The sequence below is a fragment of the Crinia signifera genome, chromosome 1, assembly GCF_055691185.1.
Source record: "Crinia signifera chromosome 1, ASM5569118v1, whole genome shotgun sequence".
NCBI classification, from domain to species: domain Eukaryota; kingdom Metazoa; phylum Chordata; class Amphibia; order Anura; family Myobatrachidae; genus Crinia; species Crinia signifera.
In genome coordinates, this window is record NC_139217.1 from 433672870 (window position 1) to 433691134 (window position 18265).

Here is an 18265-nt window from a genome sequence, read left to right on the forward strand (position 1 = left end):
TGTTGCACTGCAGGTGCGCCAATCGTGCAGAGAAATTTAGATTTGGGTGGATTACATTTTTTCCGTGCGGGGTAAGTAGTGGATGCTGTTGCATGAAGCCCACTAATGCTGCTTTCCCACTGCCTACCCGGGTAAAGACCCGTTTTTTTTAAACGTGTCTTTACCCGGGTAATAGCCACAATGACCCTTCCCCACTGCAGCTTTTAAACGTTAAAATAACGTTTAAAAGCAGTTTTTGTCCTATTCACACTTTACCCATGTAAACCACAAAGCAACACGTTTAAACTCTCTAGTAAACCTTGCCTGTCATTAAAACATCACATGCACCAATCATGTTCTTAACCTTTATTATTATTTCTAAATACCGTTTAAAACCCTTTCCCATTGCCAAAAAAACGGCTCTTACACGGTAAAAACACTGCTTTTTACCCGGTTAACAAATACCGGTATTTGTTACCCGTGTAAAGCAACCTGGAGCTTTCCCACTGCAGCTCTAGCCGTTTAAAAAGGCTAAAAAAACGGCATTTTACCGTGTAAAGCCTGCAGTGGGAAAGGGGCATTAGGTTAGACAGCTTTATTTTTACACTGCTATTTAGATTTTAGCGTAAACACACCCTACCAAAATCTAAATCTCCCTGCGCCGGTTTCATCTGCTCCACCTGCAATGCAACATGGTTTTGCCCAATTGCTTGATTTATTTGCTTTACTTACAAAAGCGAATCAGGCCGCAGTATTCTGACTTTTTGTGCTTCCTTTAAGTCATTTAAAATGTTGGGAAAAATGAGAAGCTACTTAAATGCAGCCATTAGGGTTCACATACATTGAGAAAACATCATAATACAACACCGCAATATACGTAAACATACTACAACCATAGCCATGTGTAAGCATTAGAGCAGCGGATCTCAAAATCAGGCCTCAAGGACCCCACGAAGCTCAGGTTTCCCAGGTCACCCTGCAGGCGCAATGTATATCACCAACGGTCACATTTGCCACAGGTCACAGGTCCATCATCCACAGGTGACCTGGAAAACAAATGGTTAGAGGTCCTTGCAAAATTTGGGAACCAGTGCATTGGAATATAGGTCCTGTTTGTATTCTAGCAGTCCAGATACCTACCTATAAAAGTTACTACATTAGTCCTGGAAGGATTATGGAATCCATAACCATAAGAAAGGAATGTGTATACTGGAAACATTTTGTTGCCAATTTTTGCTGCACCCAGGAACATGGCCTGCTCAATATTGAAAGCAAAAAGTTTGTGTTGCTTAGCATGATGGGATCAATCCTTGACTTCTACCACCTGGACATCCAGCCTCCTCTCCATTGCCTCCCGCTCCAATTTGTACCAGTTATGCTTTCTACTGCCCAAGAGCATAACCAATTTCTACTTATGGTTTTCATGTGAACTATAAACAACTTGATATGAGAAGGAATATCTTTTATTTTGTATGGCGTTGCATACTATAAATTTGTATCTTTTTTTTTGCATTATCCCACGATGGATCACATCTCCATGTTGATTCTCCTGACCTTTGTAACAATAGTAGTGTGCCCAAGATGGCTTCCCTGCCTGGTGCGCTTGTGGACAGAATGAACAATCCCTGGATCTGATGACTCTGTCTATCGGCTATGATCTTACTCTCTACATTTTTTAGTTCCTCAATTGTATCACGTTTCCTTTATCCCACTTATTCTAACCTATACAATGTGCTTAAGATGGCTGCCTCACAAGGACTTTTGCTGGTAAGATGATCAATTTGATACTTTTGCAGGTATTTTGTTTGATTTTCATATTTTGTATTCATCCACTGTAACCACTGTAGTGTGCTGATGATGGCTTCCTACACATCTTAGTAGTGTTTGTTATTCATGTTACACCACACAGTAGTACCACTTATACACATTACACCATACAGTAAAGCTTCTTATACACATTATGCCACAGTAGAGCACATCCTCCACATTCCCCCTACTTTGCATTTCATCTTCTCATCTTTACTCCTCATCATGTGTATCATCGTTCCTCCTTCCCCCAGTCTCTCCACTGGTAGCTGTTGTGCTACTAAAGTACCTTACTTGCATCGTTCCATAGAGCTGGAAGTCCCTGTCCTTGATGCTGCGGGAGACAGAGGAATCGGATGGGGGCAGACCACATGGGTGAGCAGCTAAAGCGCTACATTCATTAAAGTAGGCAGTAACAGGGACTGTTGGATGCTGCCGATTCTCCTACGACAGGGCATATGAGCTGTGCACCGAGCGCCACCGTACTTGCGACCTTGGCAATGGAGTCACCTAACGTTTCTTATTCACAGACTTACCAGTTATTAGGAATTCTGTAATGGCCTGCGAGACACAGCCATGGTTGCGATTCTGCCATGTTAGCCTGTATTCAATAATTAAAGTATCAATAATTTAAAAGGCTAAACCAACCTGGTGTGTTGGTTTTAAAACTGCGGCTGCATTAAAAATACGGGCATTCTCCAATGGATCGTGCTTGGCCTGCCACCTGCAGGCTATATTAGGCCCAGTGACTTTATTGTTCACCCAGCTCCAATGATACAATTTCTCAATTACATATCAGTTCATCTCACTCTCACACTGGATGCCAGTGATGCATGATAACTCTAGGAAGGAGACATTCAAAGTGCCACAATCTGCAATTGCTTCTTATGCTGTGTGTATAACTGGCAAATGTAATGTAGACAACTCAGGTCATTGCCCGAAAGGGGGTGACTTGTTGATATTATTTTGTGCTGTGATTCTAGAGGCAATAGGGAATTGCAATCTATGGCCTGTGGAGCAATACTTCATACAAGTTTCATACAACAAGAACACATTGCATGAGATCCATATTGTTCACTGTACCTTATTGTGTCTTCTGACAACACAGTAAGACCTGTCACTACCCATACATATATTAGGCATGCTCTCTAGCCTGCATGCTTATATGTTCTCCCAGACCTTCATTCATGAAATTCTCTTTGAGGCTAGGAAACTACTAGTTAAAAGAAAAGGATTTTACAAGAGGTTCCAAGCCTTAGGGGTGGTACACAGTGAATTCTTCCTTACCATAGCTTGAGGATATCCTGAGCAATTTCATCAAGTTTGGCAGAGATGACGTTCGTTCGTATTCTCTCTTACTGGGGCTTATTAGTGTGTTTTGAGGTTGTGGTTCTGCGACTCTTTCATACGATGAACATGATTATTTTCAATGCTTGGCATAAAATGCAGCACTTGTGACTACTGCTAATGACTATTGGTGCAACACTGTTCTAACCCCCTGCCTTGTCCTTGTTGAGGTTTCATTAAATATTTTGGCAAGCGTGTACATAATAAATTATTCTCGGATATAGAAACAGAGAACGTCACAGAATTACATATTAGCTTTTTGTCTTCTGTCTGGGTCCTGAAACACCGACAATCGCCACAAGCGTTTACTGCCAATGCCTAAAAGGTCAATACGGACCTTTGATTTTGGCAAGAAACTTGTGCTGACAATCACAGGAAATTCTTTAGAAACACAGAATATACTATTCAGAAATGGTCTAATGGCAGCCAGAATAATAGCAACTGTACAAACAAACTGTGCTGAGGCTGGCTATGTGGTCTGCACAACAGTGTCCAAGCACAGTTCTCAATTGCTACCAACAGGCAGGCGAACATTCCAAAACGTCTCCGATTTCTGCATGCTTAATCAATTAACTTTACCTTTAATTAGCACCAACAATGTACTGAAATAGGTCCTGAAAAGTGGTTCCCCCTAGGCTACAAAAAACACATTCTTTTCAGACACCAGGGAAAAATAAATATTCAACAAATAAGCGCACTTCCTACACAGTGTTTTTATACCTGATATGTGGCGATGTTGAATAGCAAACTAAAAACGGAGAGGACAAATAATTAATTGTGCTCCTAGAAAGAGTGGACCCCGGGGGTCATCAGAGGTAACATCTCCAGCATGTAAACTGGGCGAAATCTTATACAGTATCAATGGAGAACAATGTTGCTGAGCTGGGTATACGCTATTCTATATGCGGCACTGCCGATACAACTAAAGATATTGGCAGTGCCGCGCAACGAATCATCTAGAGCAGCGATCCTCAAACTAATTTGCTCTAGGACCCCATGAGACAATAAAAATAATTACAGGACCCCAACAAGTTACTGCAGAAGGTCATCACATCACATGTATAGTCAGCAGACAGCACATACATGGCAGCATTGTGGAGGCACAATGATGGGAGGAGTCTAAAATAACAGACAATTCAACCGATTTTTCAGACTCCTTGAATCACTGACTAAAGCTGGCCATACATCTACAGATCGATTGTCCGATCTGGCTGGTTGGAACAAAAACCTGGTAATGGATGAGAGCAAATGACAGTTGACCATTTGCTTTGAAATGCTGGAAAACTGCCAAACTGTCACTCAGCTATTACCAGGGTTTTGTTTCAACCAGCCCAATCTGACAATCGATCTGTAGATGGCCAGTTTAAGATTAGAAAAGTCATTAGCCTGATGGTCAGCAACTTGCAGTCGCGACCCCATGCTGAGAAGGTCGGGACCCACTTTGGGGCCAGGACTCACAGTTTGAGAACCGCTGATCTAAAGAGAGAAAACACTGACTGATATTGTGAACAATATTATCGTTCGGTAAGGTCACCCGGACCCCCCGCCAAACATGTAGTTTCTGACAATGAAGTCAGATTTGAATGCATGTTCCGGCGACAGGGGAAGATCGTTAATGACCCGTTAATTTAATGACATCATTAATGATATAGCGAGTACACACTAAATGATATGCACAATAATATTGGCAACAGTATCATCGTGCATATTGCTTAGTAAAATCGCAAAGTGTGTACCCAGCTTTAGTGTTGCAAAGTCACTGTGTGCTACCTTTTTAATTACAAGTACAGTGATGTTGAGTGTGGACAACCTGGGGAGGAAATAAAAGGTATTGTGTATAAAAAAGGTACCTGAATATCAGGTTGACATACAGCAGGAGCAAACAAAAACCTCTACTTCTAAGCTCAATTACCGGTGTCTGCAAAAACGGCTGTGGAACCGGCCGTGATCTTGACAATCCACGGCTGTTTTCAGCATAACGGGCCGAACTGCTTTTAAAGTCTGTCCGTTCTGACGAGATGCCGCTTCGATGCTGTCCAGAAAGACATCATTGCATAGACCCTTGATGGCTAACCTTGACACTCCAGCTGTTGTTGAACTACACATCCAAGCATGCGCTGCTTCAGTTTTGCTATTTGGCCATGCTAAATCTGATGCAGAGCCTGCTGGGATATGTAGTTCAACAACAGCAAGTGTGTCAAGGTTAGCCATCAAGGGCATAGGCGCTTGTCGCTATTTCCCCAGTTGGAAATAGTGGCGGAGATTGAATACCCCCCTAGATAATGTGTCAATACGATTCCCTTCATGCAGAGAATTTCATTTAGACCTTCTTCGATGGTGGGACCTCACTATTTCTTTGTTGGGCAGGACATGAACCTCATGCCCAAATCACTGTACCTCTTCCAGACCCTGCCTATTACAGTCTCTAAATCGACACTGCTGCAATCACACAGACAGTTCATACAGTTTGTTTGAACACCCTACCACTAATGGTGGCAAAGGGTTCACTCACAATCATTTTTATTATTAAGCAATCTACTTAAGTAAAGCCCCACATACACTCGTCCGACTTGTTACCTGATATAGGGCCTTATTCTAGTTCACTCTTTCTGACAAAATCCTTCTTAGATGGACAAAACCATGTGCACTGCAGGGGGGCAGATGTAACATGTGCAGAGAGAATTAGATTTGGGTGAGTTATTTTGTTTCTGTGCAGGGTAAATACTGACTGCTTTATTTTTACACTGCAATATAGATCTCACTTTGAAGTAAAACCCCACCCAAATCTAATTCTCTCTGCACAAGTAACATCTGCCCCCCTGCAGTGCACATGGTTTTGTCCATCTAACAAGGATTTTGTCAGATAGAGTGAACTAGCGTAAGGCCCATTGGGGCAGATGTATTAAGCCTGAAGAGGAAATAAACTGGAGATAAAGTGGAAGGAGATAACGCACCAGCCAATCAGATCCCAACTGTCATATTTCAAACACAGCTGATTGGCTGGTGCGTTATCTCTTCCATGTAATCTCCACTTTATCTCCAGTTTATCTCTTCTCCAGGCTTAATACATCTGCCCCATTGTGTGGAACAGGGTCATTAAGGCGGGTATTCAATAAAGTGACTTTTTTTTCAACCAGCTGAAAAAAACAATTATTTTGTCCCCTATATACCTCTGGTGTGGTTATACACACCTTAATACCTTTAAGAAAGAGTGTACAACTTAATATACTATTTTATTGTGGCCTTAGGCGCAAAAACAGATTTAATCAACAAAGCGAAGATATAACAGCAAATATGGGCCAGTACAGTATGACTATTTACAGCAAACATATACTTTTAGAAATCTAGATAGAGTTACAGTAATAAGATACCAACAGTCTATAGTATTTCAGCAGATGGATATACAGTAACTAACATAGATAAGAATTACAACCAACATGTTCATACACACGCTACCCAGGATCCAGGTTATCCATCGTCAAGCAGAAGACATCATAAAGTGTGTGTGTGTGTGTGAGTGTGTAAGTGTGTGAGAGTGTGTGTGTGAGAGTGTGTGTGTGAGAGCGTGTGTGTGTGAGAGTGTGTGTGTGTTTTCTGATACCCAATATTAATGTACTGTATACAATAGATAAATAGTACACAATGAAATGTATTTTCATTGGTCTGAAAGACACACACCCCTCAAATTATCAATGGCCCACACATTGGCTTTGTTCAGTATATAATTTCAATGCTCCGCCTTACAACTCAGGCATAAATTGTATACATACTTATCTACTTATATAACTTGTAACTGCAGTGTGCGAGTATTCATCCATAATGACTGGGTCACTGCTGGTAAAATACAGATTCATACGAGTCCAAACATGATGATATTTACATTGAATAAAAATAAGTATATATATATATATATATAGGGTGTAGGGGGGGCGGCGGCACTCGCTCAGTAAAGAAATACACAGAGGCGTGGGTATGCCAACGTTTCGTGGCTGTGTTGCCACTTTATCAAGGTGCCTACGGCAACACAGCCACGAAATGTTGGCATACCCACGCCTCTGTGTATTTCTTTACTGAGCGAGTGCTGCCGCCCCCCCTACACCCTGTGTTTACTGGACCCCTCCGGAGGTCTAACAGTTGGAGGGCACCGCCAAAGGGAGCTTAACCCCTTCCCCCTGTTGGGATCATCAGCCTTAAGGAGTGCCGCACCCCCGCTCTTATATATATATATATATATAAATAATGCAATTATGTGTATATTCCGTTGCGCTTTATGTCTTTTTCCAGCGATAACATATTATATCGTAATGCGCATGCTCATCTAAATATATGCAAAGTGTACTGTAGTACAGATGTAGTGCCGCTCATTTAGCACCATTGCTCACCAGACCACCCCCGCTGGCGAGTGGACGCTACATCTGACTGGGACGTGCAATTGCTGAAAAATGCCACGTTATTTACTTTTTAAATCCTATTTTGAATTTGACAGTACCTCTAACTGTAAGTTATATTTTAATATTGAATAGTTCTCATTTATATAAGGATGTAGAAGGGCCCTGGCCTTAAATGAGAATGGGATGTGCTGATTGAATGCTACATAAAAGCAGTGTATTATACAAGTGTGTATAATAACCTGAACAGAACAGGAGATTCCTTACCATCCTTTATCATCGTCCTCTTCGATATCGGATACGATCTCTTCTTCCGGTGTTTCAGATATTGCCTGCGTCAGTTTTGATTTAAACTGGTCCAAAAGCGCCAAAGTCTGAAAAAAAGTAGAGAATTCAAGTTTCTACTTCATAAATCCACTTTGTTATCACAATAGAGCAGAGATGGGGAACCTTCGGCCCTCCTGTTGTTAGACTACACATCCCAGCATGCCCTGCAACAGTTTTAGCATGGCCAAATAGCAAAAATGTAGCAGGGCATGCTGGGATGCATAGTTCAACAACAGCTGGAGGGCCGAAGGTTCCCAATCCCTGCAATAGAGGGCAAGCATATGTAACACACAGACAGAGACAACGTGTGAAGCTTTATGGACTCTCTTTATAGGTTAAATGACGATGCCCCATTCCTCATGTTATCTCACTTCTGCATGGGGTGCACAGTAAAATAAGCCATTCTGCTCTCCCAGAATTACTTGTGATGTCCATGACATCACATTGGTATAATACAATTTTATATTAAATGCCTGAACCACAACCAAAGTGTAGAAAAGCCTCCCCCCATCCACTGGGTATATATTGGAAATGAGTAATGCAGCTGGGTATATATAATCTACAGTGGTCTTCAATACTCCACGCAGCCGGAGATGCCTGGCATGAGTGAGCTGACAGGTCCCATGAAACTCCATTAGTGTATGCCTTTTTTTGCCAAATAAGATGCACAAGCAAACTCTGCTGATTAAAATGATATGCATCATGCCTCTATTTTGTGTGCGACTACACCTGTATCTGCATATGAAATGGGACATCAAAGAATATAGGCATGCTGAATGTCATTGTAATCAGCTGCTTGTGCTATTTGCCATGTTTTAAGAAGAAACATTTTACTTGAAAACGTTGAACAAAAAAGGAGGTTAGATTTATGTAGACATATCTGTATAATGGCCTCATGTTAATAGCATATCCTTAGCCTTAATAGAAAGCCCACTCAAAGAAAAAGCTTTGAAAGCTAGTCTGCTACATTCTGTGTTTGTGCATGTGAGAAAGATGTAGTTTCACTCTCTGCCAGCAGATGGCAGTGTTTTAGAGAATCATGGACACTAGAGATATACTGTATATATAGATATATATATATATATATATATATATATATCTATATATCTATATCTATATATATATATATATATATATATATAGATATATATATATATATATATATATATATATATATCTATATATATATATATATAAAATTACTGTATTACCTGTTGTTCTCTGGATGACCCTTTCTTTGTGTTTTTCTTCTTGCAGTCTTCATACTTTTCTTTCTCCTTCAGATACTCGCCCAGAGCGCTGTTCGTTATTGTTCTCTCAGCTAAGTATTACAAAATGTAATAATTATACAAAAATGAACAAGCTACTTATAAGCAAAACAGTTATTATAGGGAATTCTGCTGTAGGGAAGGACTTGGGGGTCATCATAGATGATAAATTGGGTAACAATGCACACTGCTCAAGTGCAGCAGCAAAAGCAAACCGGACACTGGCAAGTGATTCCAATGTGATAGTGCCTCTTTACAAGGCATTGGTGAGACCACACTTGGAATACTGTGTTCAGTTCTGGGCACCGCACCTTAAAAAGGACAGAAATTACTTGGAACAGGTACAGAGAAGGGTGACTAAGCTAGTAAAAGGTCTCTAATCACTAGAGTACAAAGATAGATTAACCAGGCTAAATATGTTTTCACTGGAGAAACGGAGGTTGAGAGGTGATATGATTAGTATGTTCAAATATAGGATTGGGAATCATATGGAACTGGGAGATGATTTGTTCACTAACAGGCCTATACAGATGTAGCGCCGCTCATCCAGTGCTGGGACTCGCCAGACCAACCCCCGCTGGCAAGCGGATGCTACACCTGACTGGGACGCTTGAGCGTCCCACACACACACGCGCCCCAGTTTCCTGTCGGCAGGGGACGGGAACCCTGCCCGTCTCCGCTTCAGGGAGACGGGCAGGGTTAGGGGAGGAGCTGGGAGAACGTGGCGGGGACCGGCGGCGAGGGGACGCATGCGCTTCCCCTTCCGAAGGCTGGCGCGTGGCGAATCCACCGCCAGCCCCTGCAATGATGAAAGACGCTCCATCTGTACTTAGGACACACGGGCATGTCCTGAGGCTCGAGGAAAAGAAATTCCGTACTGAATTAAGAAGGGGATTCTTCACCATTAGCAGTAAGATTCTGGAACTCATTGCCGGTGGGGGTGGTTACAGCAACTACTGTTTAGGAGTTTAAATCAAACTGGATACATTTTTGGCCACTAAGGGAATCCTATAGATATGATTTGCTCAAGTCAGTAGTTACAAATCAAATAGGTGGAACTCGATGGACTAACATCTTTTTTCAACCTTAATTACTATGTTACTTAAAAATAAAAATCTGAAAATTGGCATGAGCATATGTATTCACCCACTCATGCTGGCCACAAATCAGACCAACTTTCCTCCAACCATCCAACTAGTTGCTTGGATGGAATAAAAATATGGTACTGGACAGGAGCAAAGGACAATCAGAAATGTTCTCACAAACCAAGGTAAATGGACAAAAACATTCAGTCAAATTGTTTAAAATCAAACAGATTCAACTGCAGTACCATGTCTGAGCGACAGTTTTTGTCCTTTTCCAGATTTTGGGAGCAAATTTCTGAAGTAAATATTACATTTGCTCCCAATCCAGTACCAGATTTTTATTCCATCCAAGCAACTAGTTGGATGGTTGGAGAAAAGTTGGTCTGATGTGTGGCCAGCTTTAGCCCCTCAAAAGTTGTGGTGCAACAAATTTCCTTCAGAAGTCACCTAATTAGTGAGATGAAGTTCACCTGTGTGCAATCTAAGTGTCACATGATCTGTCAGTATAAACACCCAGAGGCTGCAACACCACTAAGCAAGAGGCACCACACCACGAAGACCAAGGAGCTCTCCAAACAGGTTAGGGACAAAGTTTTGGAGAAGTACAAGTCAGGGTTGTGTTATATAAAAAATATTCAAATCTCTGATGATCCCCCAGAGCACCATCAAATTCATCATCTCAAAATGCGAAGAACATGGTATCATAACAAGCCTTCCAAGAAAGGGCGGCCCTCCAAAACTCACAGACCGAGCCAGGAGGGTATTAATCAGAGAGGCAGCACATAGACCAAGGGTAACCCTGAAGGAGCTGCAGAGTTCCACAGCTGAGACTGATGTATCTGCTCATGGGACCACAATAAGCCCACACTCCATAGAGCTGGGCTTTATGGAAGAGCGGCCAGAAAGAGCCATTAGTGTTAAAAATAAGAAGGCACAGTTTGCCAAAAAGCATGTGGGTGACTACCCAAATGTATGGAGGGGGGTGCTCTGGTCAGATGAGCACTTCCCTCCATACATTTGAGCTTTCTGGCCACCATGGAAACCGCTCTGTCTGGCACAAACCCAACACCACAAGAACACCATCCCCGCAGTGAAATATGGTGGTGGCGGCGGCATCATGCTATGGGGATGTTTTTCAGCAGCAGGTACAAGGAAACTGTTTCAGTCTGCCTGTGATTTGAGACTGGGACTGAGGTTCACCTTCCAGCAGGTTAATGACCCGAAGCATACTGCTCAAGCAACACTCGAGTGGTCTAAGGGGAAACATTTAAATGTGTTGGAATGGCCTAGTCAAAGCCCAGATCTCAATCCAATTGAGAATCTGTGGTCAGACATGAAGATTTCTGTTCACAAGCGGAATCCATCCAACATGAAGGAGCTGGAGCAGTTTTGCCTTGAGGAATGGGCAAAAATCCCAGTGGCAAGATGTGGCAAGCTCATAGAGACTTATCCAAAGCAACTTGCAGTCGTAATTGCTGCAAAAAATGGCTCTACAAAGTACTGGCTTTAAGGAGGTGAATACTTATGCACGCCAAAGGTTTCTGTTATTTTATCCTATTTGTTGTTTGCTTCACAATAAAAAAAATAAAAATAAACATCTTCAAAGTCGTAAGCATGTTCTTTGAATGAAATGATGCAAATGATGGGGGTGAATACTTTTACAAGGCACTGTGTATATGAGAGAGGGATGCCACATAACTGTGTAGTCATGATCCATATCCATCAGGTAATGAGTAATGAGAATGCAGAACATACAGGTCTGCATGTGCCCCTAAATGTAAAAGCTTACAAGCCAATTAGTATAATGAAGATATACTCACATTGGGCATTATTGTTAGCTGATTGGATGAAACACTTCCGGTCAGCCAAGTAGTGATTACCCAATTACACAGCTTGGTCCTTAGCTAGTAATAGCTCTAAGGAACCGGGAGGTCGGGAGTTTAAATATTAAATCCCAAATCAGAAGCAATCTCCACATCCGACAGTTGCAGGAGCATTCACCCAATATGGGGTCATGGATTGTATAGGTGTGTTCTCTTCATTCATGTGACCCTCATGTGTGTTCTGTTTCCTCATAGGAAAGCTAAAGCCACAGTGAGTAGACAATAAATGATGGTCTATGTACAGAATTCACAGTAGTCATTATTTCAGCTCTTTCTTTACATCTCTATGCTTCTGATAGGAGCCGCTGGCAAACTGCAGAAGCACCGCCAAATATAAATATAAATATATATATATATATATATATATATATATATACACACACATATATATATATATATATATATATATATATATATATATATATATATGTAGGGGCTCTGCACACACTAAATTAACTGATAATAAATAGTGGAGATTTGGTTCATGAATTGATCAATGCATTTAAGCCTGCAGCCCCCTTCAAGGGACCCCACTTTTCTGCAGGTCCTAACACTATCGCTGAAAATGGCTACAATACACATAGCTATCACATCAAAGGACCTGCAGAAAAGTATGGTCCCGTGAAGGGGGCTGCAGGCTTAAATGCATTGATCAATTCATGAACCAAATCTCCACTATTTATTATCAGTTAATTTAGTGTGTGCAGAGCCCCTACAATGTCTGTTTAAACAATGTGGTCACAAGCCATAGGGCACCCCAAAACTAGGAAAGGTGAGTGCCGATGTTAAGTGTGTTAATAAAGTATAAGGCGCTGGGGATCCTTTATGGAAGCATGCAGTCGAGAGATACTGATTATAAAATATATTTTTCCATTTAAATCTCAAAACATCACAAGGATTCAGTGTTATTTTGTGTGCAATGATCGTTACACATTTACAACAATTGAACAGAAAATGTCATACCGGTATTAAAGTATACAGGGGTCGCTGTATGAAGCAGTGATAAGGGAGAAGTGATAAAAGTGCCTGGTACCTTATCGCCAGCCAATCAGCTCCTGACTGTTAAGTTACAGGCTGGGTTTAAAAGGGAGCAGTTAGGAGCTGATTGGCTGTTGATAACGTACCAGGCACTTTATCACTTCTCCCTTATCACTGCTTCATACATCTACCACAGTGATAAAATATTGTACAACTGTGACCCAATGTTTCCTTGGATCCAAAAGCCTGTTATCAGTGACTTATCAGCATCGCTGTCAACACTTTTTAGACACATCACTTTTCAGTGTAGGATAGACCAATGAGGTCAGTATAACATGTAGGTTAACATAAGCCTTGCAATATAATTATTATTATAAGAATTATAACGTGTCAACATTTGACCTAGTACTATAGTTATAAACCAGGAAAAATTCTCCCAGCTTTTTATAATAAAAACAGATGTTACTGTATCTAACATTTCAAGCCATTTTGTAATACCCCTTTCAAATGGCACCTCAAAACCAGTGTGGCAGGGAGCACATGAAAGTAATGTGGAAGATCCAGTCCAGGTTTTAGAGCATCAGCAGCATCAGTAAGAAAATTGATGTGATCAAGGTTAGGCTGATTGGCAGCACCTGTGACTTCCTAATAAAAGTGTTTCCAGGGCAGGAGGTCATTTCCCTTGATGGTGGAATAGCTACCTAAGTAATAGGCCGGGGTGCGGGCTACGGCAGGGACCACTGGAGCATTCTGAAGAGTTTGATCTATGCTGTGATTCCCTGTATGCTGCTTGCCGTAACTATACTTGCCTATGCTGTGTACCTGGTATGCTGTGACCTACTCCAAACATAAAGACCAAGACTTCATCATGATCCATTGTATGTATCTAGAACTCAGCATATGTATTCAGCAATGGTATATCCAGATCTCAGCTTGTGCAACCAGCAAAGCAACACCCAGAACTCAGCCAAGTATACAGGAAAGCAGTACCCAGAACTTAAGGCCCCCATACACTAGGGCGACTTGTCCTTAGGACAAGTCGCCCCCGACTTCCCCCTGAGCTTCCCCGGGGGAGCTTGATTAGATTGGCACTTGATGTGCCATTTTTTACATGTGATAAATCGTCTCGATTTATCACATGTAAAAAACCCAGGGAGCAGGGGGGGGGGGAGGGGGGCTACAGAGCAGGGCTGCTGGTGGGAGCAGGGGGGGCTGGGGACGCTGCGGGGGACACAGGCGGCATAGAGCCGGGAGCTGTCAGTGCTAGAAAAAAAAAGCCTATACAATGAATGGGCAGCCTGTGATTGGCTGAGCGCTCTCTCAGCCAATTGCTGACTGGCTGAGAGCGCGCTCAGCCAATCACAGGCCACCCATTCATTGTATGGGCTTTTTTGTTTTATTCCGTACTGACAGCTCCCGCCGGCTCTATGCCGCCTGTGTCCCCCGCAGCGTCCCCAGCCCCCCCTGCTCCCTCTACCGTCGCGCCGCCCCACTAGGTCCCAAGTCGGGTGGTCGGACGTGCAGCAGGTCCGACCACCCGACACAGATCCGATGCGCACGGGACCGCGCATCGGATCTGAGGGGACATCAAAACTAGCCGATTTTGGTCCGATTTCAGCCAGATCCGACTGATCTGGCTGAAATCTGACCAAAATCGGCTAGTGTATGGGGGCCTTAAGCCTGTGTATCATTTAACTTTGAGTGCCAAGTGAATTTGTCAAAATGGGTGTTAAAATTGGCAAGCAAACATTCTTATTCATCATAATGACTTGTAATATTTAAGTTATATAGGAAACACTTTTTTTTTTTTTTACACATTTCTTATTTGAATTTATATAACAAATGTGAACGAAGATGGTATTTGTAGCAGATATTTTGCACATCTCTCACAGAGATGTTGGCACTCAAAGGGTTAAATGTGGTATTATGGATGAGAGGCAGTGTAAACTGAATTTTGTTACATACAGTAATTAGGGGGGTTTTCAATCCCCGCCGCTATTTCCAATGGGGGAAATAGTGGCGGGTGCCTATGATGGAAATTATGTCCTTCCTGACAGCATGGGCGTAACTACCATAGGTGCAAGGGATGCAGCTGCTATGGGGCCCAGAGCTGAAGGGGACCCATCTTTACTGTCTAAGAAATATGATTTACATACATTTATCACCATCAGGTGCTATATAGGGGGCCCTTACAAACTTTTGCTATGGGGCCTATGAATATCTAGTTATGCCCCTGCCTGACAGCATTGAAGAAGTATCTTGGAAGAATGGACCCGACTTTAAAAGCGGCCAGGCCCATTTTGCCGAGACGAGAACGCGTCCGTATCTCAAAATCCACGGCTGTTTATGCAGCCGCACCCCATTTTCGCTGATCGTCAGGCAGGACATTGAATCCCACCTGCCGATAAACAGGTGAGCGGGCCGAGAACAGGCCAGGGTCACGACTGTTGGGACGTTCCGACAGTCGTCACCTGGGATTGAATCCCCCCTAAATCTTTAGAAACGTATATGGTTACAACGGCTGGGTCGATTATCCTCATTATGATGATGGATACCAAAATACATTTTTGTGGACGAAACACGTTGACAAGTTAAAAACCATTTGTTCAGCTTTATGCTAATGGTTGAAACAGATCACCTTTACTGGAATATTAAGATATCACTATGTTGTACTGAGGGAAGACAAACTATTCAACTGACCAATGTCACTTTGCCAGGGGAACCAGGACATATGGTTTGTGACTGGGACTTTTATATTGTTTGTATTTTTTGGATATACATACTGTACAACAAGAATTCCTAAGAACGAAACATGCTGTGTGTGTGCTTCCAACTCATCACTGCTTACTAACACCAGTTTTTTTATGAGCTGCTTTCAGAGATCATAATACATGCTGAATTTTTGGATATATATTTTATTTGAGTGCAGAGATTTAATTAGATATTTTATTAAAATATCTATTTTCATAAGAAACCATCTCCCCATAAAAAAAAAAAAAAAAAAAAATTAATTAAGTTTTTTTTTTCTATGACCTTATATGAGGTGTTTGCAAGAACCTATTAATACAGGCTTTTATATCCTATCTTTTCATTTACCTACGCCAGGGTTACTTTACAGTTGTGTGCATGTCTCCATAACCAAGATCAATTCTCCTTTGATGAATACCAAAATAAATCCAAGCCTTATTTTGCCTATAATTCCGGCACGGATGGTTTCATTTTAGCTTCTGAAAGGGAGAACTTTCTTTAACCCCTTCATGACAGAGCCAGTTTGTGCCTTCATGACAGAGCCCTTTTTTTCAAATCTGACATGTCTCACTTAAGTGGGGATAACTTTTTTTTGCTTTTACTTATCCCAGTGATTTTGAGATTGTTTTCTCGTGACACATTGTACTTCAAGTTAGTGGTAAATTTTGGTCGATACAGTCTGTGTTTTTTTGTGAAAAATACCAAAATATCGTGAAAAAATGGAAAATTTAGCAATATGCAAAATGTTAAATTTTCTGCTTGTGAGACAAATAATCATACCACTCAAAATAGTTAATAACTAACATAGACCATATGTCTACTTTATGTTGCCATCATTATTTCAACCCCCTTTTCATTTTTTTGGACACTAGGAGGCTTCAAATATGACTAGCAAATTCTCAAATTTTCAAGAAAATTTCAAACACTGATTTTTTTAGGGACCAGTTCAGTTCTGATGTGACTTTGAGGGACTTGTATGTGAGACACCCCCATAAATGATGCCATTTCAAAAACTGCACCCCTCACAGTATTCAAAACAGCATTTTGGAAGTTTGTTAACCCTTTAGGTGTTTCACAGGAATTAAAACAAAGTGTAGGTGAAATTTCAAAATTTCTTTTTTTTTGCAGAGTTTCAATTTTAATACATTTTTCTAACAAATACAGTAGATTTTACTAGAGAAATGTGACTAAAAATTGATTCCCCCAATTCTTTTGTTTTCAAAAATATCCTATATGTGGCCCTAGTGTGCACGTTGACCAAACCACAGGCTTCATAATAGAAGGAGCACCTACTTGATTTTGGAGCCTCCTTTTTATGAGATTTTTTTTTAGGCACCATGTAGGTTTCTAGGCACCATAAGTGCTAAAAGTTAGGAACCTTCCCCACAAGTCACCCCATTTTGCAATCTACACCCCTCAGGGAATTTATCTAGGGGTATAGTGTACATTTCAAACCCCCAGGGGTTTCACCAATTTTGGTACAACTGGGATGTGAAAATGAAAAATTACATTTTTTTACACAAACATGCAGTTCTGGCTCAAAATTTTTCATTTTCACAAGGAATGAAGGAGACAAAGCACCCCAAAATCTGTGCCCCAATTTCTCCCGAGTACGGCAATGCCTCACATGTGACCAAAAAATACCAGTTGGGTGCATGGCAGGACTCAGAAGGGAAGGAGTGATTTTTGGATTTTGCAGCAAAGATTTTGGTGGAATGAATGGTGGGTACTATGATGCATTAGCAAGACTCCCAAAGCACCAATACAGTGGAACCCCCCCACAAGTCACCCCATTTTGCAAAGTACACCCCTCAGGGAATTCATCTAGGGGTATAGTGTACATTTCAAACCCCCAGGGGTTTCACCAATTTTGGTACAACTGGGATGTGAAAATGAAAAATTACATTTTTTTACACAAACATGCAGTTCTGGCTCAAAATTTTTCATTTTCACAAGGAATGAAGGAGACAAAGCACCCCAAAATCTGTGCCCCAATTTCTCCCGAGTACGGCAATGCCTCACATGTGACCAAAAAATACCAGTTGGGTGCATGGCAGGACTCAGAAGGGAAGGAGTGATTTTTGGATTTTGCAGCAAAGATTTTGGTGGAATGAATGGTGGGTACTATGATGCATTAGCAAGACTCCCAAAGCACCAATACAGTGGAACCCCCCCACAAGTCACCCCATTTTGCAAAGTACACCCCTCAGGGAATTCATCTAGGGGTATAGTGTACATTTCAAACCCCCAGGGGTTTCACCAATTTTGGTACAACTGGGATGTGAAAATTAAAAATTACATTTTTTTACACAAACATGCAGTTCTGGCTCAAAATTTTTCATTTTCACAAGGAATGAAGGAGACAAAGCACCCCAAAATCTGTGCCCCAATTTCTCCCGAGTACGGCAATGCCTCACATGTGACCAAAAAATACCAGTTGGGTGCATGGCAGGACT

The 18265-nt window shown here is 41.6% G+C and overlaps 1 protein-coding gene across 1 annotated transcript in view; it reads right to left on the bottom strand.

The window, feature by feature from the left end:
* CWC27 (CWC27 spliceosome associated cyclophilin) overlaps positions 1-18265 on the bottom strand; it is a 251153-nt gene that overhangs the window by 50591 nt on the left and 182297 nt on the right. Inside the window, exons 12-13 of the mRNA XM_083153032.1 lie at positions 9059-9168; positions 7788-7894 (exon numbers count right to left, since the gene is read on the bottom strand). Of these exons, the coding sequence (XP_083009158.1) occupies positions 7788-7894; positions 9059-9168 (217 nt within the window). The remainder of the gene's footprint in view (positions 1-7787; positions 7895-9058; positions 9169-18265) is intronic.